This window comes from Myxocyprinus asiaticus, chromosome 12, assembly GCF_019703515.2.
Source record: "Myxocyprinus asiaticus isolate MX2 ecotype Aquarium Trade chromosome 12, UBuf_Myxa_2, whole genome shotgun sequence".
Classification (NCBI taxonomy): Eukaryota; Metazoa; Chordata; class Actinopteri; order Cypriniformes; family Catostomidae; genus Myxocyprinus; species Myxocyprinus asiaticus.
The window spans coordinates 51,542,324-51,567,515 of record NC_059355.1 but is presented as its reverse complement, the minus strand read 5'-3'; the positions used below and the strand labels follow the sequence as shown (position 1 = coordinate 51,567,515).

Below are 25,192 nucleotides of genomic sequence, written 5' to 3'. Positions count from 1 at the left end.
GTGTATGTGTATGTGTGAGTGTGTGAGTGAGTGATGTGTGAGTGAGTTTGAGTGTATGTGTGAGTGTGTGTGTGAGTGTGTGAGTGAGTGTGTGTGTGAGTGAGTGTATGTGTATGTGTGAGTGTGTGTATGTGTGAGTGTGTGAGTGTGTGTGTGAGTGTATGTGTATATGTGTGTGAGAGTGTGAGTGAGTGAATGTGTATGTGTATGTGTAAGTGTGTGTGTGAGTGTGTGAGTGAGTTTGAGTGAGTGTGTATGTGTGAGTGAGTGTAGGTGTATGTGTGTGTGTGAGTGTGTGAGTGAGTTTGAGTGAGTGTGTATGTGTGAGTGAGTGTAGGTGTATGTGTGAGTGTGTGTGTGAGTGTGTGAGTGAGTTTGAGTGAGTGTGTATGTGTGAGTGAGTGTAGGTGTATGTGTGAGTGTGTGTGTGAGAGTGTGTGTGTATGTGTGAGTGTGTGTGTGAGAGAGTGAGTGATGTGCGAGTGAGTTTGAGTGAGTAAGTGTGCATCAGGGTTTCCGTTAGCCGGTAATTAGCTCTTTATGACCTTAAAAATGTCCTAATATCCAACAAATTCATACACTGGACACATTGGCCGGTGAAAATATAAACACGATGCATCAGCAGCCCCTTTAGTTGGTGTCACTTCGCTGCCACGGAGGTTTAAACTTTTCAGAAGTTTGCGAAGTCCTAATCTGCGACTACAACGGGTTGTATCCCAAACACTGGCAAAAGCAACATGCATTATTCCCATTTTGCATGCCCACAGTGAGAAGCTTTTCACTTCAGAGGTGCATTAAAACAGCTTTGTGCTGCCGTCTTCTGGAGGACGACGACACTGGGCTTATGTGAATATCAAGTTGTAAAGAAACACTGGACACATTCGATTTCACTTTGGCAGCAAAATATTTTTGTGCTATGAAAAACTGAAGGAAAGTAGTCATAAAATAAAGAGCCAAGGTAATTAGCCAAGGCAAGAAATTATTTGACATAACCTAACAATTTGTTATTTTAATATTTATTTATAAACGAAAAGATATGTGGCAAATTGCAGTTTAGATGTTTTGTTTTGCCCCCATTGTTGAATGTTTATTTGAACTAGATGCTCCGTTTTTGGTTCATTAGACTTGATTGTGACATTATTAACCTATATCACATTATTATGCATAGTACATCACGTTACAGTGAAAAATAAACACCAAAATGAGACGACCAAATTTTTTCCAATTTGTCCGGCAAACTTTATAATTCCCAGACTTGCTGGCCGGCACCAAAACATCTTAGAGGAACTTTAAAAAGGTCTTTTTTTGAAGAGAGAAAAAAAAATGTAAGACAGGAAGGAACTGAGACACAAATTTGGTTTTTTTTTCACCTTTTTTTTTTTTTTCACCATGCGGTTCAGAGCTTCCGTAAAATACACTTATATTTAAGATATATTCTTTAAAAGCAAGTCTAAATATCTTATATGTTGCTTCTCAAGTAAATGTATCTTGTCTTAAGAATTTTTAGATCATTTTAAATGGAAAACAAGACAAAAACATTTGATAAGAGGATTTTTTGCAGTGAATTTCTTTACTGAATTAAACAAAATATTTTTTCCCTTTAATTCAGTGAATGTCATTTAGAAGTATTTTTAAAAAATGATTTTGTCCTCTTTATTGTTAGTAAGCATGTTTAATACGACCTTTTAAGTCGGAACACAAGCTGAATAATCGATTAAGAGCTAATGATTAATCGTTGCAATAATCGTCTAATAATTGTTAATTAATCGATTTTCAAAATAATCATTAGTTGCTGCCCTAATTACAATATATAATATACATAATATTTATAATATATAAAAAATATAGATTGTTTTATACATATATATATATATATATTAAAATATAAAACAACAGTGCAAATGTAAAAATGTTCCAAAATTAAAGATGACCAAAAAGAGACATATTTTAAGTATTTAGTAATATTTTGATATTTAAAACATTATTTTTTATATTAATAATACAGTTTTTAAAGCCTTAAAACGAAATCATATACCCCTATTTAATTAAGTTATATATGTAAAAATGACTTCTTAAGGTGTGTAGCACACATGCACCTTAATAAATGTCAATTTATATGACAATTAATCGTGAAAGCCCTAAGAGACAAATCATCATAATCGCAATTATTTGTTTGAAAATTAATCTTCAGCCAGATTTCATAATCGTGACAGCCCTAGGATTGATAAACTGCTTTAGAGGAACAACGTAAAATGCAGCGGTTCAACTTTGTGCAACATGAACCACAGCAGCTCTCTGTGTGTGTGTCTGTCTGTGTGTCTGTGTGTGTGTGTGTGTGTGTGTGTGTGTGTGTCTGTGTGTGTCTGTGTGTGTGTGACTGTGAGCATGTATGTGTGTGTGTGTGTGTGTGTGTGTGACTGTGAGCATGTATGTGTGTGTGTGTGTGTGTGTGTGTGTGTGTGTGTGTGTCTGTCTGTGTGTCTGTGTGTGTGTGACTGTGAGCATGTATGTGTGTGTGTGTGTGTGTGTGTGTGTGTGTGTGACTGTGAGCATGTATGTGTGTGTGTGTGTGTGTGTGTGTGTGTGTGACTGTGAGCATGTATGTGTGTGTGTGCGTGTGTGTGTATGTGACTGAGCGTGTATGTGTGTGAGTGTATGTGTGTGTGTGTGTGACTGTGAGCATGTATGTGTGTGTGTGTGTGTGACTGTGAGCATGTATGTGTGTGTGTGTGTGTGTGTGTGTGTGTGTGTGTGTGTGTGTGAGACTGTGAGCATGTATGTGTGTGTATGTGTGTGAGTGTGTGTGTGTGACTGTGAGTGTATATGTGTGTGTGTGTGTGTGTGTGTGAGACTGTGAGCGTGTACAGGTGCATCTCAATAAATTAGAATGTCGTGGAAAAGTTCATTTATTTCAGTAATTCAACTCAAATTGTGAAACTCGTGTATTAAATAAATTCAATGCACACAGACTGAAGTAGTTTAAGTCTTTGGTTCTTTTAATTGTGATGATTTTGGCTCACACTTAACAAAAACCCACCAATTCACTATCTCAAAAAATTAGAATATGGTGACATGCCAATCAGCTAATCAACTCAAAACACCTGCAAAGGTTTCCTGAGCCTTCAAAATGGTCTCTCAGTTTGGTTCACTAGGCTACACAATCATGGGGAAGACTGCTGATCTGACAGTTGTCCAGAAGACAATCATTGACACCCTTCACAAGGAGGGTAAGCTACAAACATTCATTGCCAAAGAAGCTGGCTGTTCACAGAGTGCTGTATCCAAGCATGTTAACAGAAAGTTGAGTGGAAGGAAAAAGTGTGGAAGAAAAAGATGCACAACCAACCGAGAGAACCGCAGCCTTATGAGGACTGTCAAGCAAAATCGATTCAAGAATTTGGGTGAACTTCACAAGGAATGGACTGAGGCTGGGGTCAAGGCATTCAAGAGCCACCACACACCGACATGTCAAGGAATTTGGCTACAGTTGTCGTATTCCTCTTGTTAAGCCACTCCTGAACCACAGACAACGTCAGAGGCATCTTACCTGGGCTAAGGAGAAGAAGAACTGGACTGTTGCCCAGTGGTCCAAAGTCCTCTTTTCAGATGAGAGCAAGTTTTGTATTTCATTTGGAAACCAAGGTCCTAGAGTCTGGAGGAAGGGTGGAGAAGCTCATAGCCCAAGTTGCTTGAAGTCCAGTGTTAAGTTTCCACAGTCTGTGATGATTTGGGGTGCAATGTCATCTGCTGGTGTTGGTCCATTGTGTTTTTTGAAAACCAAAGTCACTGCACCCGTTTACCAAGAAATTGTGGAGCACTTCATGCTTCCTTCTGCTGACCAGCTTTTTAAAGATGCTGATTTCATTTTCCAGCAGGATTTGGCACCTGCCCACACTGCCAAAAGCACCAAAAGTTGGTTAAATGACCATGGTGTTGGTGTGCTTGACTGGCCAGCAAACTCACCAGACCTGAACCCCATAGAGAATCTATGGGGTATTGTCAAGAGGAAAATGAGAAACAAGAGACCAAAAAATGCAGATGAGCTGAAGGCCACTGTCAAAGAAACCTGGGCTTCCATACCACCTCAGCAGTGCCACAAACTGATCACCTCCATGCCACGCCGAATTGAGGCAGTAATTAAAGCAAAAGGAGCCCCTACCAAGTATTGAGTACATATACAGTAAATGAACATACTTTCCAGAAGGCCAACAATTCACTAAAAATGTTTTTTTTATTGGTCTTATGATGTATGCTAATTTTTTGAGATAGTGAATTGGTGGGTTTTTGTTAAATGTGAGCCAAAATCATCACAATTAAAAGAACCAAAGACTTAAACTACTTCAGTCTGTGTGCATTGAATTTATTTAATACACGAGTTTCACAATTTGAGTTGAGTTACTGAAATAAATGAACTTTTCCACGACATTCTAATTTATTGAGATGCACCTGTATATGTGTGTGAGTGTGTGACTGTGAGCGTGTATGTGTGTGACTGTGAGCGTGTATGTGTGTGACTGTGAGTGTGTATATGTGTGTGAGTGTGTGACTGTGAGCGTGTATATGTGTGTGAGTGTGTGACTGTGAGCGTGTATGTGTGTGACTGTGAGTGTGTATATGTGTGTGAGTGTGTGACTGTGAGTGTGTATGTGTGTGAGTGTGACTGAGTGTGTATATGTGTGAGTGTGTGTGTGCTCTTCAGAGAGAGAGAGAGAGAGAGAGAGAGAGAGAGAGAGAGTGAGAGAGAGAGAGAGAGAGATCGGCTGTGTGCAGGAGAGACAGTTGAGTTATAGAGAGCACACCGCTGATGAGAAGCGCTCATGAAGAGCACAAAGACAATTTAAACTCTTGGAGAGATAACGGAGCGTTTGTCAGAGAGGAAACTACACATACTGTCTAAATGGACGAGTATGCAACCGTTTGTACAACTAAAGGAATATTAGTATACTTAACTGTGAGTATGAATTCATGCATCTGTGTGTGTGTGTGTGTTTCACTGAATCTAAATAATTTTACAATCACAGTGACAGGTACTGTCACTCACTTTATTAAAGCCGTGCAGATTAAACTAAGAAAGATGCTACAAATATGGTCACTCCTCCAACATGAGCTGAGAGAGAGTTAGTTTTACATTTTTTACAAAGTAATAAAACAAGTAGAGCTTTAGAGTGGAGTTTTTAACTTAAAATGTGTTGAAAATATGAATATGAAATGCTAATAATATTACAGAAGTACATTTTTAATGTCAGTGCTGTAACTACAACAATAACTCTTGAAGTCTTTCCTGTGGCTAAATTTGTATTTCCTGCACTGAGGGTACAAACATTGGTTTTGAGGTCAATGCACTTACATTTAAATAAATGCATTTGGCAGACGCTTCTATCCAAAGCGACTTACAGTGCATTCCATGTACATCAGTTTGTGTGTTCCCTGGGAATCGAACCCGTGATCTTGGCGTTGTTAACGACATGCTCTACCAGTTGATCTACAGGAATGCATGCAACTCCATCTGAAAAATCCATTTAGAATTCCTCTAATCTATAGTTCAAATTCAGTAAAATCCTCAGTGGTGTCATTTATTCACCTAGAAATCCAAAATTAAATGAATTTTAAAAATCCCTAAATTAGTGTGTCCTTAAGAAAGATAAGAGAAAGTAATGAAGTAATAAGGCATGAGTAAGTGTTACGATTAATGACAGTCACTCTTGAAAGGCTTTCAGGTGCAAATCTCACCGCATTTACAGAATGACTCATTTACATCCAACAGACCTCAAGAGAAGAATTCAGCAGTCAAAATCCTTCCGTTTAATTTCACATTGAACACACACACATCCTAAAAGAGCGGCAAAGCCATTCCACACTTTTCAAACTTTCTGTAAATAATTATACGAAGTTAAAATGATCCAGAAAAAAAGAAATGGAAAATTAAAAAAAAAAAAAAAAAAAAGACAAGGAGGTTACGGCGAGAGAGATGAGGGGTTTGAACCACCAATGACAGAGTGTATATAGTTGAGATTCTGGGATGAACGCCTGACCATTATTTATGCTCCCTCACGCCGCATTTTGGATGACAGTATGGTACGGAAGAGCCAGTGCTGTCTCTCGTTTCATTTTTATTGGGTTAACTGAAATGTCCCTGTTGTTCATGACAGTAAATTAAAATGTGTCTGACTCCCTGTCTGTTTTCCCACAGATGAAGAATTAAACTGGAAACACTTCAACAAACTTCACCTCTCTCAGACTCTCGCACTGACGGCAGAAATAACCAGCTAAATAAAGAAACATCCTGTCAAACACAATGACAACCATTTGGCCGATGAAACATTTAATCAATCACACCATCAGTACAGCGAACAGCACTGTGACACCCACATCGTGTCCTCATGTGGAAGATGAGAGCTTGCGGATTTCTCTTGCGGTCCTCTACTCCCTCATCTTCCTGTTTGGCCTGGCAGGAAACGTGCTCGCTTTGTGGGTCTTCCTCTTCCTCCACTCGCGCAGAAATTCGGTTCGCGTCTTCCTCATCAACGTGGCCCTCGCCGACCTGTTGCTCATCATTTGCCTTCCGTTCCGCGTGTTCTACCACGTTCAGGGGAACCACTGGACGCTGGGGCCGCGGATGTGTATGGTGGTGGGTAATGTCTTCTACATGAACATGTACGTGAGCATCACGCTGTTGGGTCTCATCAGTCTGGATCGCTATCTGAAGATCTTCGGCGTGAGGGGATTCTGGTGCTGCTGCAGTCTGCGCTGGCTCAGAGGAAGTAGCTGGAGTCGGGTGGCATGTGGGCTGCTGTGGACATGCTCTCTGGTGATGGTGGTGCCCATGATTGCTCTGCCCGAGGCCAAAGGGGGAGCAGGAAAGTGTTTCCAGTACAGGAAGAGGACGGAGGCCCGAGGCAAAGCCTATTTCAACTATTTCATGGTGGCCATCTTTTGGTTGGTGTTTGTGGTGCTGCTGGTATCGTACGGACGGATCGCACAAAAACTGCTGCGAGCTTCACGGGACAAACCCGACCTGCCCAATGCTATGCATTACAGCCGCACGGCAAAGAAGTCCTTCGTGGTTCCGCTTCTGTTCTCCATCTGCTTCGTACCGTACCACGCTTTCAGGTGCTTCTACGTGTGGTCGCAGCTCAACAACATCTCCTGCGAAACACAACGGTTCACTGACCGCACGAATGAAGTGGTGCTGCTGTTTTCCACCCTCAACAGCTGCCTGGACCCGGTGATGTACTTCGTGCTGTCTGGATCGGTGCGCAAGGCTACCATACAGGCGTTTTCACAATTCATCTGTTTGCACCACGAACCCTCAGCGACCACCAGCTCCACCACTGAGTTCAGGAGAACATCTGTATCAGGCATCCACCGCAACAGTGCTGGCCACAGCAAGAGAGAGTTTGGGTCTGATCAAGACCCTGCGCTGTAAAACCGGCATCATTAACACTGCTGAAGACAATTCCAGCACACAAACAGCTGGACTGTCACGCTGAGCAAACGGCGATTTCACAGTAGGCCTGGGTAAAAACATCAACTTTCTGATTAAACGACATCTTAATTTGAACGATCTCTATATTGCTTCTTAAAATCACAAGACGGCTATTTTACTCGTTTATGTGACCACATTTTGTGCTATGCGACTATAAATGTCTGTGATTCTCCACTGGCTGGTAAATGTTAGGTAAATGCAAGATCTTTTCACTGTGTGTTGATAGTAAGATTCCAAAGACGAGATCCACACAATCCATTTGTCTCTTTTAATATCCTTTCTATTCTTAACAGGCAGTTGTTGATCAAAAATAGAAACATTAAATTGTAATCACACATCGCACAGATGCTGTAAAAAAGCCGTTCGACTCTCAACTGAAACACTTCTGTGAGCTGCCGCTGGTCTTAAAGAGACAGTACTGCTTTAGCACCTGTTCTACATATCAATGAAAATAATTATAAACAGTTGAAATTATGCATGTAAACAATAAACATGCATCAATATATACACATATATATATATATATATATATATATATATATATATATATATATATATATACATATATATATATATATATATATACACTGTGACCAAGTGATTTTGGCCCATTCTTCTCGGCAGGTTTGCTCCAGGTTGTTCAGGTTAGTTGGGTGACGCTTGTGGACTGCAATTTTCAAATAGTGCCACAGATTCTCAATAGGATTGAGATCAGAACTTTGACTGGGCCACTGTAGGACATTTATCTTTTTGTTCCTGAGCCACTCCAATGTTGCTTTGGTCTTGTGCTTGGGATCATTGTCATGCTGAAAGGTGAATTTCCTCCCAAGCTTCAGTTTTTTAGTGGACTGAAGCAGGTTCTCTTGCAGTATTTCCCTGTCTTTTGCTCCATCCATTCTTCCTTCAATTCTACCACAGCATGAAGGGGCGGCTGTGGCTCAGGTGGTAGAGCGGGTTGGCGGTTCGATTCCTGGCCCACATGACTCCACATACCAAAGTGTCCTTGGGCAAGACACTGAACCCCAAGTTGCTCCCAATGGCAGGCTAGCGCCTTGCATGGCAGCTCTGCCGTCATTGGTGTATGAGTGTGTTCGTGAATGGGTGAGTGAGTCACAGGGTAAAGCGCTTTGGAACCACTAAGGTTAAAAAAGCACTTCCTATGCCTCAAAACACACCCATCTCTACAGTGAAGTATGATGGTGGCAGCATCATGGTAAATGGTCTGCACTTATATAGTGATCTATATAGTGATAGATGCTTCACTGTAGAGATGAGTGTGTTTTGAGGCATAGGAAGTGTTAGGTGTACGCCTCACATAACACTTTGAGTTTTGGTCTCATCTGACCACAAAACCACTTATCCCAGCAGCTGGGTCATTCACATGCTTTCTGGCAAACTCCAGACGTGCTTTCAGATGGTACTTTTTGAGTAACGGCTTCTTTCTTGCCACCCTTCCATACAGGCCAGCATTATGCAGTGCTCTTGATATGGTTGACTGGTGCAGCATTACTCCACTCCCAACCAATGAAATCTGTAGCTCCTTCAAAGTGATTGTTGGCCTCTCTGTGGCTTCTCTCACAAGTCTCCTTTTTGTTAGAGCGCTGAGTTTTGAGGGACGGCCTTTTCTTGACAGTGCCTGGGTGGTGTGGTGCAGCTTCCACTTCCTGATTATTGATCCAATTGTGCTCACTGGGATATCCTAACATTTGGATGATATTCTGTACCCTTTCCCTAATCTATGCATTTTTATTACTTTAACTTCTGTGGAATGCTCTTTGGTCTTCATTTTCCTTCAGATTCACAGCCTGACAAATGATCCTTTAACAGTGGGTTTTTATCCAGAAAATGTGATTGCAACTTTAATGATTCACAGGTGGATTCCAATGGTAAAGTAACTGTGTCCTCATTAGGGCAATTTCTTTCATCAGTGTAACCTGGCAGCTTCCACAGCACAGGGGTTGAATGCTTATGCAAGCAAGATATTTCATTTTTTTTTTTTTTTTAATATTTCCCAACATAAAACCAATGTCACCTAACAATAATTGATTTTGAGTTCCAGTGTTTTAAAATAAAATATCAAACAGAATGAAATTTCATTGCACCATTTATAATTCAGTAATAAGAGATAATTGGTCAGGGGTCTGAATACTTTTGCAAGGCACTGTATGTATATATATATATATATATTCAATTTGAAGACATCATATTTATTGATAGAATACATGGAATTTATACATTTGAAAAAAATCTAAAATATGACCATAATAATGAAAAACTAAATGAAACCATAACATTTGTAAAATCAATATTTTCATAATGTACCAAGTTAGAAGGTCCCATGTATAAATAACAGCATTAACTGAGAGAGGATTTATTTTATATGTATGCAAAATGGGCATTATGGGTGATTTCCAAACAGCATTTTTACGCTCTTAAAGGGAACTGCAGGAAGGGGACGCCACTTGAAGAGTTGGAAAATTAATCTTTTCACAAAGGGCCCAACCACAAGTCTGTTAGAGAAGGGTACATTCATACAGGCATGCCATGCTCCCTTCAGAGTACCCGCTTAAAGTGCTCTGCCCTCTGGAGTGAGTAGGGCATAGGGATGATCACTTTCGATTGAAATTCACCCAGTAACTGAAATATACCCACATGAATCGGAATCGAATAACATTTTTAATTGAAAGCTTGTAAATAGAAACTGAATCGAATGGCGACATCTGTTTAAATACCCAGCCCTATCTCATCGCAACTGCTGTGCACACATGTTTGTTCCATTATATTTAGAGATGCATCTCAAAGACTCCCTTATTTTCATTCCAAGCTAATTATATTTTCTATCCCCTAACACAAACCTATTGACATTATTAGATTTAAGGCAAAACATGATTTTTTTAACAAGTGGACCACTTAAAATGTCCTCACTAGTTGGTGAAACACAAAACTGGTGTGTATCTCTCTGTCCAGACAGCTGCTGTTGAGTCTCTGATGAGTTCACGAGCAGCTGATGAGCTTCAATCTGACAATAATCCCGCTGTAATCACTGATCATCTTCACATCACACACACACACACACACACACACACCTCTAATATCCCACTGATTTGTGCTGGAGCACATGTCACAGTTCACACACTACTGACCGGTTCACTTCCACCATTATTCCTGTCGTTTGTGATCACTGGATGAGGATTAAATCATTTAATGGACTAACTTGCCTTGAAAGATACTTTTGTGTAGGTTCTTTCTGAACTATCCACAAAGCCAGCTTTAACTTGATTCAACAGGCTTGTAACATTTCGGACATGTAACAGGTTGATGATCCACTGATCATGATGGACATTTAAAGAAGCCCAAATCTCAATAATAAAATCTTGAAAATCTCTAATAATATTTTTAATGGAATGAGTCTTGTTACCTCCAGACCCATAAACAGACACGCAATTCCCCTTTAAGAGCCAAAGACACATTATATCATAAATGAAAGTGTCTGAGTTACTCAATAAAGAAGGAAATGTTTGTCTCTCTCATTTTCATTCTGTCTGCTGTCAGTCACATCACATGACCATTCAGAGAATCATCTGATCACTGGCCATGATTACAACGGGGTGTTCACATCGCTGTTTAAAGGGAAATTCAGCCAAAAATCTAATACTATCATGCGTGTCATTCTCTGGATCAAGATGAGGGTGAGTACACGATAACAGATGTTGAAGAGACTCAAGCGTCTTACCTTGACATCTCTGTGTATGACATTGTTGTCATGGCAATAGCGCAGCGCTTCAAGTATTTGTCGCATGTAGTGACTGAGAACACATAATAGAGAGAGAGGTAGATAGAGAGAGAGAGAGAGAGAGAGAGAGAGAGAGAGAGAGAGAGAGAGAGAGAGAGAGAGAGAGAGAGAGAGAGAGAGAGCATATATAACACACAGAGAAACTGAGCACAAACATCAACAATCAGAAGTAGATTGATTCTGCTGAAATGTTAACAGGAAGTGATGTCACTCACCTGGCCACAGCTTCACTGTAGACAAACCCAGCATCAGCTCTCTTCACAATCTCAAAACACAGATCTGCCCCATCCATACTATACACACACACACACACACACACACGTGTCAAAGGCAGGTGAAAGTGTACTTTGTTGTCAGTTGGCCAGTAACTTTATTAGGAAAATCATTGTTACACAGTTGAGGTCAAACCGTCTGATGATAATAATAATTACTGATGAAACACATACTACAGAAAATATCTGTCGCAACTTCTAATTATTTTTACCTCAGAAGGAAAATGTACTATGCGAAGGTTATCTGGGATAACGACACATGTGTGGAATATTCTTCACATGAAACCATCAACGTGAAAATATGAGTGTGTTCATGATTTAGTGTCTGCAGTCACACACACACGCACACACTTACAACTCAAAGACCATGTAGAGCATCCCGTCTGAACTGTACGTCTCCAGAAGCTCCACGATATGAGGATGTTTGAGCATGTGACAGATACTCGCCTCACGCTTCAGATCTGAACAACACACAATAATACAATTATTTTTATTACACAGGTATGACAATGTTCATGCAGAGTATGTGAGACTGTGTGTATGTGTGTGTGTGTGTGTGTGTGTGTGTGTGTGTGTGTGTTGTTACCCTCTGTACTGAGTCCAGGGCTGGAGGTGAAACTGGCCACATCTACAATCTTCACAGCGAACCGTTGACCGGTGTCTCTGTTGATGCATCTGCGAACCACACTGAACGGACCCCTGAAACACAAACACACAAACACACACACACACACACACACACAAACACAAACACAAACACACACACACACAGTAAGCGTGTGCCAGTATGCAGCAGATTGACTCTGTACGGCTGCAGATTTCTGTCTTTCCCTCCAATTGAGTTTCTATTCATCAGACTGTGTTACATCACAACATGAGCACAACACACGGAGTGTGTGATTCTAATAAACAACATGATTGTGTGAGCAGCGTGTGTCAGTCATCTTGAAACAACATCTAACGTATGTGTGGTAGGGTTACACACACACACACACACACACACGTTGGTGCAGCTATCATTATGAGGACTCTCCATAGACATAATGATTTTTATACTGTATGAACTATAGATTCTATCCCCTAACCCTAACCCTACCCCTAAACACACACACACACACACACACACACACACACACACACACACTCACACACACGTTGGTGCAGCTATCATTATGAGGACTCTCCATAGACATAATGATTTTTATACTGTATGAACTATAGATTCTATCCCCTAACCCTACCCCTACCCCTAAACCTAACCCTCACAAAAAACTTTCTGCATTTTTACATTTTCAATAAAATATTGTTTAGTATGTTTTTTAAGTGATTTGAATTATGGGGACACTAGAAATGTCCTCATAAACCACATTTATAGCATAATACCCTTGTAATTACTAGTTTATAACCTAAAAAAAGTCCTCGTAAACCACTTAAACCTGCCCACACACACACACACACACACTCACACACACACTCACACACACACTACACACACACTACACACACACACACTCACACACACACACTCACTCACACACACTCACACACACTCACACTCACACACACTCACACACACTCACACACACTCACACACACTCACACACACACACACACACACACACACACACACTCACACACACTCACACACACACACTCACACACACACACACTCACTCACTCACTCACTCACGGTTATTCTGGGGAAGCCGCAACCGCACACCTACAAATTAAAGACACAGAGTGTATGTGTGTGTATAAGAAACACAGAACAACCTTGAGACAATTACACACACACACAGATTATTTTACACAGTGGCGGGTTTGCTGTTTGCCACACGTCTGGGCTGGAACACTGACTACAGAGTGTAAATGTTCATTATAGTTAGAAAAAAGCTACAAGATATAAATGAACAGCAGATTTTAAACTGATGTTGTTAAAGTAAACAGGATGTCGCCACAAATAAAATTAAAGCAGACAGCAGTGTGTTACACTGTTTAAAACAACACACCTCGCTGCTAACAAAAGTGCATTCAATTTTAGACATGAGTACATAAAAATAATAAAGTCAAAAGATTTAGCCAGTTTATATGATCAATTCTCAAGTAACACAGTAAACTGAGAAAAGAAACGCTTTAATAGACGGTTTTATATCAACAAACAACAAAAGCGTCAAAGTCAGGACTGTTTAAAGACCCTCATGTTGACATGCTCCAGAAAACTCTTCAGGATGACAAGACTGTGCAAGTACTCTTCAGTGACAGCTTTATGACACAACATTTTTCATTTTCTGTCCTGACACTCCAGAAGTCGAATAAGTGTCTCGAGTCACACCACTTTTAAGAAGTTTCAGTGTGAGCAGAATCTTCTCTGTGTATATTTCTAATGAACAATGCAGCCGCACCGCAACTAGAAAGTAGAGCTGGATTGAACAACTACATCATCATCATCATCATCATCATCATCATGTGTCAGCACCACCGATGAGGCCACACATCTAACATTCAAATGCACAGTTTTTAAATTCAAATGTGCATTATCTTAAATTCAACTAATATTCAAATTCAAATTTTATTTTGACAACACTACAAGAGACTCGATTCTACGGCTGCAATAAATGATTATTTTGATAATCAACTAAACTACCGATTATTAGAACAATTAATAGACTATTAAGGCAATTATTGCAGAGATTAATCAACAGTTCTAAATACAGCTGCAAAAACATTTCTTAATTGACAACTGTTAACATTAATGAATGAAAATCTATAATTCATTAACAATAACAATAAAGGGGGCCTGGGTAGCTCAGCGAGTATTGCCGTCTCTTTAATGGTGTTTTTGGATAATTCTGCTGATGAAACATTAAAAAAATTAAATAAATGTAAGAGCTTTATACAGCTTTGTTCTGTGCGTGTCATTAAAGAGACGGTACATCTATTCCTCACAGCCTCATTTTCATTCCCGTTAAAAAGTAAAGATGGTGCTGTTGTGAATAATGTCTCTTTAATACATTGTCAATGTTTGTTTTTATTCCTCATGATCTCCCGGCGAGAACTGACATGACTGTCAGTGTGGATGATACGGGGAGACTGGTGGATCAACACTGCTCGTTGTCATGTTGAACTTTAACACACTATCATGATTTATTCAGTAAACATCACATTCATCGAAAGAGAAACGCTCCATGATTACATTGATGGGGAAGCTCTACTTAATCCAGAGATTCTTTTAATTACTGAGATAATGATCTCTGCTGCATAACGGTCAACTAGCATATTACATACATGACAGTAAGTCACTGTTGGCATATACCATACAACTGAATGAGGAGAGCCGTGTTATGCTATTGTATGCTAAGCTTGTAGGCTCCTCTTAGAAGGGCTCTGGCTTCATAGTGTGTTTTATTCATTTGCTGCTGACAAGACGTGACATGCGCCACAGCGCCCTTTAGTGGCAGATGACTAAAGACCGTTTTTCACCATCTGCTGGTTTGATTAATGAATGTATTTGTGTGGGTAGCTCATATGTCCGAATGATTGTGAACTGCTCTGCAACAGCTGGAAACACTCACAAGCCCCTGCGTGTTTGGAGAAAATACAACAATGCCAAATTTTCACTCTGAAGGATGTGCATGCATTTATTTAATCAGTTCATATTCTTTTGAAGTTTGATAATCACATTAGGTCATATCACAATTCCTGTCTTTCCGCCCCCAAATTTAAGACCTGTTTAAATGATAATTAAGACTTTTGTTGCATCATTTATGATATTTAAGACTTTTTATAACCTCAAATTTTGGAAAACTGAATTTAAGACTTTTTAAGGATCCGCGGGAAACCTGCTCTATATGTGACTTCACCACAGAAGACCGTAGCCCACACACATCAGTGCTGAGATTCACATTAAATACAGTATACATAAACCTCTGCTGACTTTCTCCAATTTGGCCCTGTGAGTTTGTCCCTCCACCAAATAAAACCCTCAAACATTCAGAATGTAAAGTGAACATGGAATATTTCACAGCACACAGGAAACCCAGCAGACGCACCACAGCTACTGTACAATTATATGTTGAGTCAGATCAGGGAATGTTTCTAGGAATAACACAGACACTGGAATGCTGGTTTTGAATTTCAGTACTTTACACATTTATTTATGGACAATGAACTTCAGTTCCTACAGACACAGGAAGCAATGTGTGCAAACCTCTGGAGTCTTTATATTAGTGGCCTGCAGTTCAGCCCTCATACTCCAGACTGTCAGATCTGATGATCAAATACACAAGTTTAAGTTGTTATTCACTGAACATCTCTCCCCCTGCTGCAGCTCTCAAACGTCACTCTCCATTCAGCATGATAGAATTGGCACGCCTGCTTTTGCTCTCAATGTAACCTGGCGTGACACTTTAACGCACCTTTTTAATCTGAACATGGATGTGAATAAGATTCCAGAGCTGCAGCGCAAAGGAAGATTATCAGTTAATGACAACTGAAATTTCAGTCTGTTTAACACACAAAGTGACCGTATGACTTCAGAAGACTTGGAATAAAGCGAGTAATAAACACCAGTCATATGGACTACTTTTAGTAGTGCTTTTGAGCATTACATTTACATTTAGTCATTTAGCAAATGCTTTTATCCAAAGTGACTTACAAATGAAACACATAGCAAGCAATTTGTCATACAAAGTTTAACATCATCTGCAGTATAAGACTGCCAAATTCACACAGTGGCTGGAGTAGTAAAGATGCTAGCACAGAAGAAAGACAGACAAGGACTTTTTTGTACATTAAGTGCAGGTTAAGTGCAGTAGTAAGTGCAGTTAGTGTGGGTTGGTTAAGTGCTCGAGGAACAGATGTGTTTTCAGCTGGTTCTTGAATGTTGAGATGGTATCAGCAGATCATGTCGAGGTTGGAAGTTCATTCCACCACAGAGGAGCAGAGAAAGTGAACAATTGTGAAACAGACTTTGAGCCTCTTTGTGATGGGACCACCAGGCGTCTCTCGTTCATAGACCGCAGAGAGCGAGTTGGAGCATAGACCTGACGAAGTGAATTGAAGTAAGAGTGTGCGGTTCCATTGGCTGTCCTGAATGCCAGAGTCAAAGCCTTGAATTTGATGCGGGCAGCTACAGGTAGCCAGTGGAGGGAAATTAAGAGTGGGGTGACATGAGCCCTTTTTGGTTGATTGAAGACCAGATGTGCTGCTGCATTCTGGATCATCTGCAGTGGCTTAATTGTGTTAACTGGAAGGCCAGCCGACAGAGCATTGCAGTAGTCCAGTCTTGAGATGACCAGAGCTTGGACCAGGAGCTGTGCAGCATATTCAGACAGGAAAGGTCTGATTTTCCTGATGTTGTAAAACATGAATCTGCAAGACCGGGTGGTTGATGAGATATGTGCAGTGAAATTAAGCTGGTCATCTACCACCACTCCCAGGTTCCGGGCTGTTCTGTTTGGTGTTACCGTAGTTGAACCAAGATGAATAGTGAGGTTGTGGTCAACAGATGGACAGACACGGTTACTATAAACTGATGTTGTATGAAAAAGAGCTACGTTAAGATTCATCAAAAATTCTCCTTTTGTGTTCAATGGAACAAAATAACAGCATTCAGTTTGTAACAACATGGAAAAGGAAATGATACAACAGTCTTATCCACTTATCGTCACACAAATATATCTATAGCAGTATAAACAGTATAAATCTCTACCAGTTGACACATTTTAATCGTTTCACAGTATCGTTACCGGCCAGCCTGTCTGAGACTGTGAAATATTTATGAGGTCAAACCAAAGCTAAAAGGGTTTTTGTAGTTTTAGTATCATCTTTCACATGTTCAATCATTCATAAGATGCTGTGAGTGGCCATCAGTGACATTAAATCAACACAGAGTGTGTGTCTTTATTTCAGGTATATTTTCACTCAGACACAACAATCACAGAAATATTGATAAATGCTGAACAGCCACAACACAAGTCAATCAAAGCCATCATCTAATGAATAGGGCTGGGTATTGATACAGATTTCCCGATTATTATGGGTTTATTTCAGTTATAATGTCCATTTTACTTACATATAAAAGAGAGTCTCTATCAGATAATGCTGTGAATTATACAGGGGACCTTTAACTAGGTTCATTAGGAAAATATTCACTTTACTAATTATATTTTATATATTTCAAATGTATTCATGTTATATATTTATTGTTAAATTGCAAGTAAGTATCTGCATTGATTTGTTGAACACGTGCTAAAACCGGTACTGTCTCTTTAAGAAAAAACAGCATTTCTGTAAACCGCGTCTTTAAATGAGCGTATATTAACGAGAGAGGACTCAAATGGCTTTATCTCATCTGTGTGACACATGATTAGAATTAAATGTTTTTTGTAGTTGTTTTTGATCATCAACTGACTGTAAAGAACAGAAAGGATATTAAAAGACACATTATTCAATGACAAATGTGTTGTGTGAATCTCATCTTGAACACACATTACACGGAACAACTTTTACTCTCAACACGCTGTGAAAAGATCTCTCTGATGAACACTTCACGACTAAACTACACAATCACTGCTGAGAGAAATAGAAACATTTACCAGCTAGTTGCCAAAAATATTCACTTTAGTTGTGTAGTGTGAAATTTGGTTGCAAATGCGAGTGATTTCCTCTCGTTGTAGTCGAGGGTTGAGCATTGAGGGAAACGTCGATCTTGGGATTTAATTATCGAGTTCGTTCATATGAAGATTGCGAAGATGTGAAATTCAAAGGTCCTGCTGGTTCTACTGAGACAAACACAGATTCATTATGAACAGAAACAGACCCGACTGACCCAGCATTTCATCTGTTCACTCACATTTAACCCGACCTAGAACATACCTGAACACAAATACATGCAGTAATCTACATGACCTCACCAAAACATTTTTCATTCATTCAGTCCAATATTAACATCCCTACAGTGTTTTGTGGCTAAAACATTTATATTTCAGTGTTTCATGACTATTATCCACCCTCTCTTTGACACAGTTGTTTTGCTGCTGTACTTTTAAGACTCGTGAAAACGCCCAATCTGCGGGTTTGCTGTTGGGTTCAATATAGTTTTTAACTGCCCCGTCCCTCCATAACAGTCTCTCTGTGCAGCTGAATTACATAGAGACAGATTCAGAAAGCAATCTGTGCTGTGATGTGCAGCTCAAACTAGGGCTGGGTGATTATCGATTAATCCAAATTTAAGTTTTTACAAATTTTTTTTTTTATGGAGTTATCGAGGTTTTAATCTGAGATTTCTAGTTCCAAACTAGTCGCTGAATCAAAACATCAAAGGAGACGAGCTTGAGTCGTGCAGTGTGCACAAGGCTTAATACAACACCTCCCCGCACCTCCACCACACTCACCACACTTCGGACATGTGCATTTGATGAAAAACTGCATTCATGCTGCTGCCGACACAAATACTGGCTGATAAGATTTCAGAAGTGTTTTTAGATGAATGAAGGCCATTATGCTCTTGACATTTACTTCCTCTTGGGAAGCGTGAAACATGCATTCATTCATAAACGTATGCACACACACACACATCTTTCCGGCTCAGGAATACAATGCATTTCCATGAGAGTCCCAAATTAAACACACAACACTGAACAGCTCGAACAGTCTGGACACAATCAGACTGACCACAGTAATCACTGAATTCAAGCCACCAAATAAGCCATCAAATTTGTCAGTATCCACAGTTTTCCTGCACTGGACGGCATCATGATGATTCTAATTGCCTGTTTTCTATTTCTGGCCTCGAGACACCAAGTAAAAACTGCCAAAATGAGCAATCCAGAGGAGAACAAAAACTATTTAAGTGTTACTTGAAGTAAAGAATTTCAGGCTCGGGGGCCTGGGTAGCTCAGTGGTAAAATACGCTGGCTACCACCCCTGGAGTTCGCTAGTTCGAAACCCAGGGTGTGCTGAGTGACTCCAGCCAGGTCTCCTAAGCAACCAAATTGGCCCGGTTGCTAGGGAGGGTAGAGTAACATGGTGTAACCTCCGTGTGGTCGCTATAATGTGGTTTGTTCTCGGTAGGGCGCATGGTGAATTGAGCATGGTTACCGCGGTGGATGGCATGAAGCCTCCACATGCGCTGTGTCTCCGTGGCAACGCGCTCAACAAGCCACGTGATAAGATGCGCGGGTTGACTGTCTCAGACGCGGAGGCAACTGAGATTCGTCCTCCGCCACCCGGACTGAGGCAAATCACTACGCCACCACGAGGACTTAGAGCGCATTGGGAATTGGCCATTCCAAATTGGGAGAAAAAATACCCCCCCCCCAAAAAAAAGAATTTCAGGCTCAACTTGTGCAGCTGTCGGGTGTCATAACTCAGAATAATTAATGATATCAACGTAACTCACCTCTGACCATCTCTTCATGTCATCTACACACTCAGGTGAGGCACGGTCTATAAAAAAACGGTCATCTCGAGTCTGTGAAGTATCGACATGTTTTTTGACCATTTTTACAAATGTAATACTTTAAACATCACATTACCCGCTAAGAATATACGCCGATGCGAGTGAAAACACTGGAGACCGGAAATTGAAAACAGTGGAATTGTGGAACACTTCCACGTTCAGGAACAAGGTGGATATGACAGAAAATTGTCTGCTTTCAGCCAAAACGTAATTTGATTACGGAACTTACATTGATAGTTACTAGAATCAAAAGTTAATTTTAAAATAGTATTTTAAAACATTTCTTTGGGTTTCATCACTAATTCTACAGGCCGCGTTATACTTCTGCATGGAGCGCTCACATCTATAGTTCTGCCTTGCTGTGTCTGCATCATTCTGTGAGTACACAGACAAAGTGCTAGTGTACTGACAGAAAAAGCCTTCATTTCTGAAATAATTATACATTTAATAAACATAAGCAATGTAATTCGTGGATGCAAGAGTATTTATTAAATTATTGTAGCATTAAAAGTAAGATTGTTGAGATTTTATCTAACTCGGACATAAAGACTATGATGCTTTTATCATTTCCCAAGTTATTTTTCAAGTGGTTAAAGTTGTCTGTCTGTGTTGAGAGATTTAACACACACACACACACACATATACAGGTCTGATCAGCTTCCGACTTCACTTCGGATTTTTTTTCCACTATTACCTTGTAATATAACTTGACTTTGCTTTAGAAGTACAGACACATTACACGTCATCATCTCTCATTCAACACCTCGACGACACACATCTACAGCGCTCCCATTGGACTCAACTGTAACGGCAAGATTTGGTGAGAGATGTTAAAAAGCAGCTATTATGTTTTAAAGGTCTCATACATTAGATCTACATGCATCCAAGGTCAAAAAACACTTTAATTTGCTCATAATTTAAATTGCAGCATTATATTTTATTCCCAGTGTCAAAAACAACTCATTCAATGATCCGTTCTAAAGGATTCATTCTAAACTCCTCCTTTCAGAGAGCATACTCTGCTCTGATTGGTCAGATGTCCCAGTCTGTTGTGATTGGTCTACTGCTTACTGTAGTGTTTGAGGGCGGGTCAAAGCTGTTAGCGAGCAGCCAATGAAGACCAGAGGCGGGTTTTTTGTCACCAAATTACGTAGGTTAGTACAGGAAGTAAGTCTGGAATCACTAACGACTCGTTTCAGGTGTTCAGAATCGGTTCTTTCTTTGGGAGTCAATAACTCCATTTGTCGTGCACTTTGATTTTTGAAACTTTGCAGACTTTTTTTACATTCACAAACAGCTATATAACACACTACATGAAAGGTAATATTTGAAAAACCATAATAGGTGCTCTTTAATTAGTGTCTAATTAAGAACTACTCGCTTGACAGACACAAAACAAGTGTCATTTTAAAGCTTAGAAGCTGGACTTTACAAGGCATATAGTAGGGCTGCAACTAACAATTATTTTAATAATCGATTAATCTTTGATTATTTATTCGATTAATCGATTAAAATTATTTCTTGTATTTTATTAAAATATGATTAATTTTTTTACAGAAATGATAAAGGGCGTAATTATTTGGTTCAATTTACAGTACTGAATTCATGATTCTATACTCACAAAAACTTGCAAAACAGTTCTATTCATTACTTGTAAAACTTTGTAGAATAAAAAGTACTGTTCATTAAAGAGTAAAATAATTCATCAGGGAGTGGGACTAAAATCAGCCCAGCAGAGGTCAATAGTGACACGAGAATAAAAATATTAATAATTCTGCCCAGCTGAAAAATGCATAATTATGTTAGATACATATGCTTGTACACCGTCACTGATTACATACATTAAATATTTTAATATTACAGTTTTTAAAATAGTATTATCACTAATGACATATTTCTAAACTATTCTTTTCAAAAAACAGTGTATGTTTATCTAGTAAAATTATGTTTGCCATAGTATAAATTTACAAGTGAAATCAGACATTGCATTTGGCATTATCAGGAGGACTTTCAAATATTAGAACCATTAGCATCATTATACATTATATTCAGCATTACTTTCAGTTTAATATAGTACAATCATCTGTAAACACTGTGCAAATTCACTCTGGCGCTGAAAAGGCTCATCCTGGTGCTCATTATTACACGAGCAGGAGAAAACACTTTAAAAACCGGCACACCTTAACTGCTGAGACTTCAGTCTGATATCCATGAGAGCTGCACAATTGATTACATTGAAACTAAAATCGTGGTATGATGTTCCACAAGTTGAATCAAAGTGATTGCGCTCCCTTTCTCCATTGCGTTCGGTTTGATTGACACGGATGCGCATGCTCGCTTGCTCATTAAAGTTTAACGGAGACTCGCTTGTGGTAAAAACAAACAGTTTTGTGTAATACGCGGCTGATTTTGAATTCATAACGTTTACATTATAAAACAGCAGTAAAATGTCATTGATGCGCTGGAGAGAAACAACTCTCATGCATCAAACAGCACTCGCTCTGTCAACACACCTGATGCAGCAACCGCTCCACATTAAACTGTATGATGATCTTCTCTGAAGTCTTTATAAAGTGCTCGTGCGCTGGACATCTTGGGTCATGTTTTTCCCGCTTTAGCTTGTCTTTTTTTGTTTTTTCAAATGAGTTTCATCATGCAACACATTTTCAGTGGGCTGTAAAGTGATGTTACTGATGGAGCTTCTCCGAGCTGGCTGCATATATCCAACTAATCAATAATGAAATTCATTGTCAATGATTTCCATTATCGATGAGTTATTGCAGTCCTAGCATATAGGCAATTGAACAAAGTCTGAACAGCTGCTTTTTAAACTGCTGATAAATTAGAAGTGCTCCATTTTCATAAGCTATGAAATACGATTATTTTCTACATGCTGTCAAACATATGGATAAAACACTGTTCAGATCGGAAAGGTCTTGAGTAGAATATGAAAAATATAGTTTTACTTACATACCAAATAAATATGGAGTAAAAGCAGTTTATAAGTTGTAAGCAGATGTGCCTTTTTGTTGCACTTTCATTGTAACTTCACATAGATACAAAAACAGAATATTAAAACAGCAGATGGTCCAAATGTAATGAAATATGATGCATAGATCTTAAAATAATCAAAGAGAAAATGTGACGCTATCTCAGATATCTTTTTTTATCATCTTGGATGATGGTTTGTGGTTACAAAGCAGACCAATCACAGCTGTTTGGGTCTGCATAGTCACGACGCATAGTTACATTGTTTTTTTGTTTTTGTTTTTTGAATCTCCTTTTATCCCAATTTGGAATGTCCAATTCCCACTACTTAGTAGGTCCTTGTGGTGTCGCGGTTACTCACCTCAATCCAGGTGACGGAGGACAAGTCTCAGTTGCCTCCGCTTCTGAGACCGTCAATCCGCGCATCTTATCACGTGACTCGTTGTGCATGACACCGCGGAGACTCACAGCATGTGGAGCTCATGCTACTCTCCACGATCCACACACAACTCACCACACGCCCCATTGAGAGCGAGAACCGCTAATCACGACCACGAGGAGGTTACCCCATGTGACTCTACCCTCCCTAGCAACCGGGCCAATTTGGTTGCTTAGGAGACCTGGCTGGAGTCACTCAGCACACCCTGGATTCAAACTCATGACTCCAGGTGTGATAGTCAGCATCATTACTCGCTGAGCTACCCAGTCCCCTGCGTAGCAACATTGTTGAAGAGATGCACGTCAGGCACTGGTGTAAGTATGACGCACAAGTATAAATCAGTGAGAGGGTGCAAAATGGTCACTTGAAACTAAACAGCCTAATTTGAAGAAAGAAATTTGAGTAATCACTTAAGAATATTTTTTTTAAATTAGTGCATCATTAATTCTAAAGGGTTTGCGAAATGTTTTTGGTGCAAGAATCCTTGACTAACATCATAAGTGGACCAAAATGGAAAAGAAATGTGTGATATGATGACTTCATGAACTGAAGTTAAGATCAGTTCCATATTTACAATTATAAGCTGTAGTCCTTCTGTAAATCTGATGTGATATCTGTGAGACGAGTCCAGATCATGAGCTCACAAACTCCAGTAAGACTTCTGCAGACTTCTAGGAGTCCATTACTTCCTGCCAGTAGAGGTTATTGATCAACCGATGGGGAGTATAAATCCTGATCTGATCCTGGATTCTGGTGAAGTTTAAGAGCATCAGACACATTGATTTCAGCCTAAATAACATTCAGCTCAGTGCATCATGATCAGTCCAGTGCTGGAGCTGGTTTCAGCTGGATCTGGTCCTGCTGTGGGTCAGAACCACTGGAGCCAGCAGCGCTTCTGGTCAAGATGACGGATGTGTTGATAGCATAGTGAAGTCCTTCATTTGGAATGGTAAACACCCCAGGTTAAATTTCAATAAGTTACATAGGCTGATTGACAAAGGTGGACTAGGCCTACCCAAGATTTTGTTTTATTATTATGCGTTCGGTCTCAGACATTTGGCTCATTGGTCACTTCCACCTGAGAGAGCTCCTCCCTGGTTTTGTATTGAAAAGGAAGTTCTTGCCTCTATCTCGCCACTGCAAAGCCGTTCGATTAAAGTTCGATTAAACTAGCCGGAGAGGTTAAGTCACACCCCGTTATTTTGCATTTACACTCGATATGGACAAAAGTGTCCAGAGTGTTTAATTCTGATATTTTTTTAAATGTAGCCTCGAGCATATGGCAGAACCCTAAACTATGCATTAATAAGTCCCCTTTCTGTTGGTCAGAGTGGATTGTGAGGGGGTTAATGCACTCGGTGACCTATATGAGGGTGCAGTATTGAGACCTTTTGAAAATTTGGTTCAACATTTTGGGATTCCCAGATCTCAATTTTGTAAGTATTTACAGCTGCGCCACCTTCTCTGCTCTGTTTTTGGGAGTAGCATACACCCTCCTAAAGTGGCAGATACTCTGGAAGTGGTGATTGCTGCTTTTGGGAAGGGTCATGAGGCATCAGTGTATTACTCCTTGTTAATTCAGAGTCTGGGGGATGGAGCTTTAACTTCTCTCAAGAGATTATGGGAGAAAGATTTAAACTTGGTATTGGAGGAGGGAGTGTGGGCTAGGATTCTAAAAAACAAAGTCTGCATCTAGAGGGTTCGCCTTATGCAATTTAAGATTTTACATAGATTTTATTGGACCCCCTCTAGA

The 25,192-nt window shown here is 39.8% G+C and overlaps 1 protein-coding gene and 1 pseudogene across 6 annotated transcripts in view; one reads left to right on the top strand and one right to left on the bottom strand.

Annotated features, from left to right (window-relative positions):
• LOC127449549 (peripheral plasma membrane protein CASK-like) overlaps positions 1–25,192 on the bottom strand; it is a 63,700-nt gene that overhangs the window by 34,756 nt on the left and 3,752 nt on the right. For all 6 annotated transcript variants that reach the window (XM_051713045.1, XM_051713046.1, XM_051713048.1 and 3 more), the window contains exons 2-5: positions 12,138–12,250; positions 11,907–12,012; positions 11,495–11,572; positions 11,220–11,292 (exon numbers count right to left, since the gene is read on the bottom strand). In XM_051713045.1, the coding sequence (XP_051569005.1) occupies positions 11,220–11,292; positions 11,495–11,572; positions 11,907–12,012; positions 12,138–12,250 (370 nt within the window). The remainder of the gene's footprint in view (positions 1–11,219; positions 11,293–11,494; positions 11,573–11,906; positions 12,013–12,137; positions 12,251–25,192) is intronic.
• Positions 4,778–7,999, top strand: LOC127449584 (probable G-protein coupled receptor 34; annotated as a pseudogene).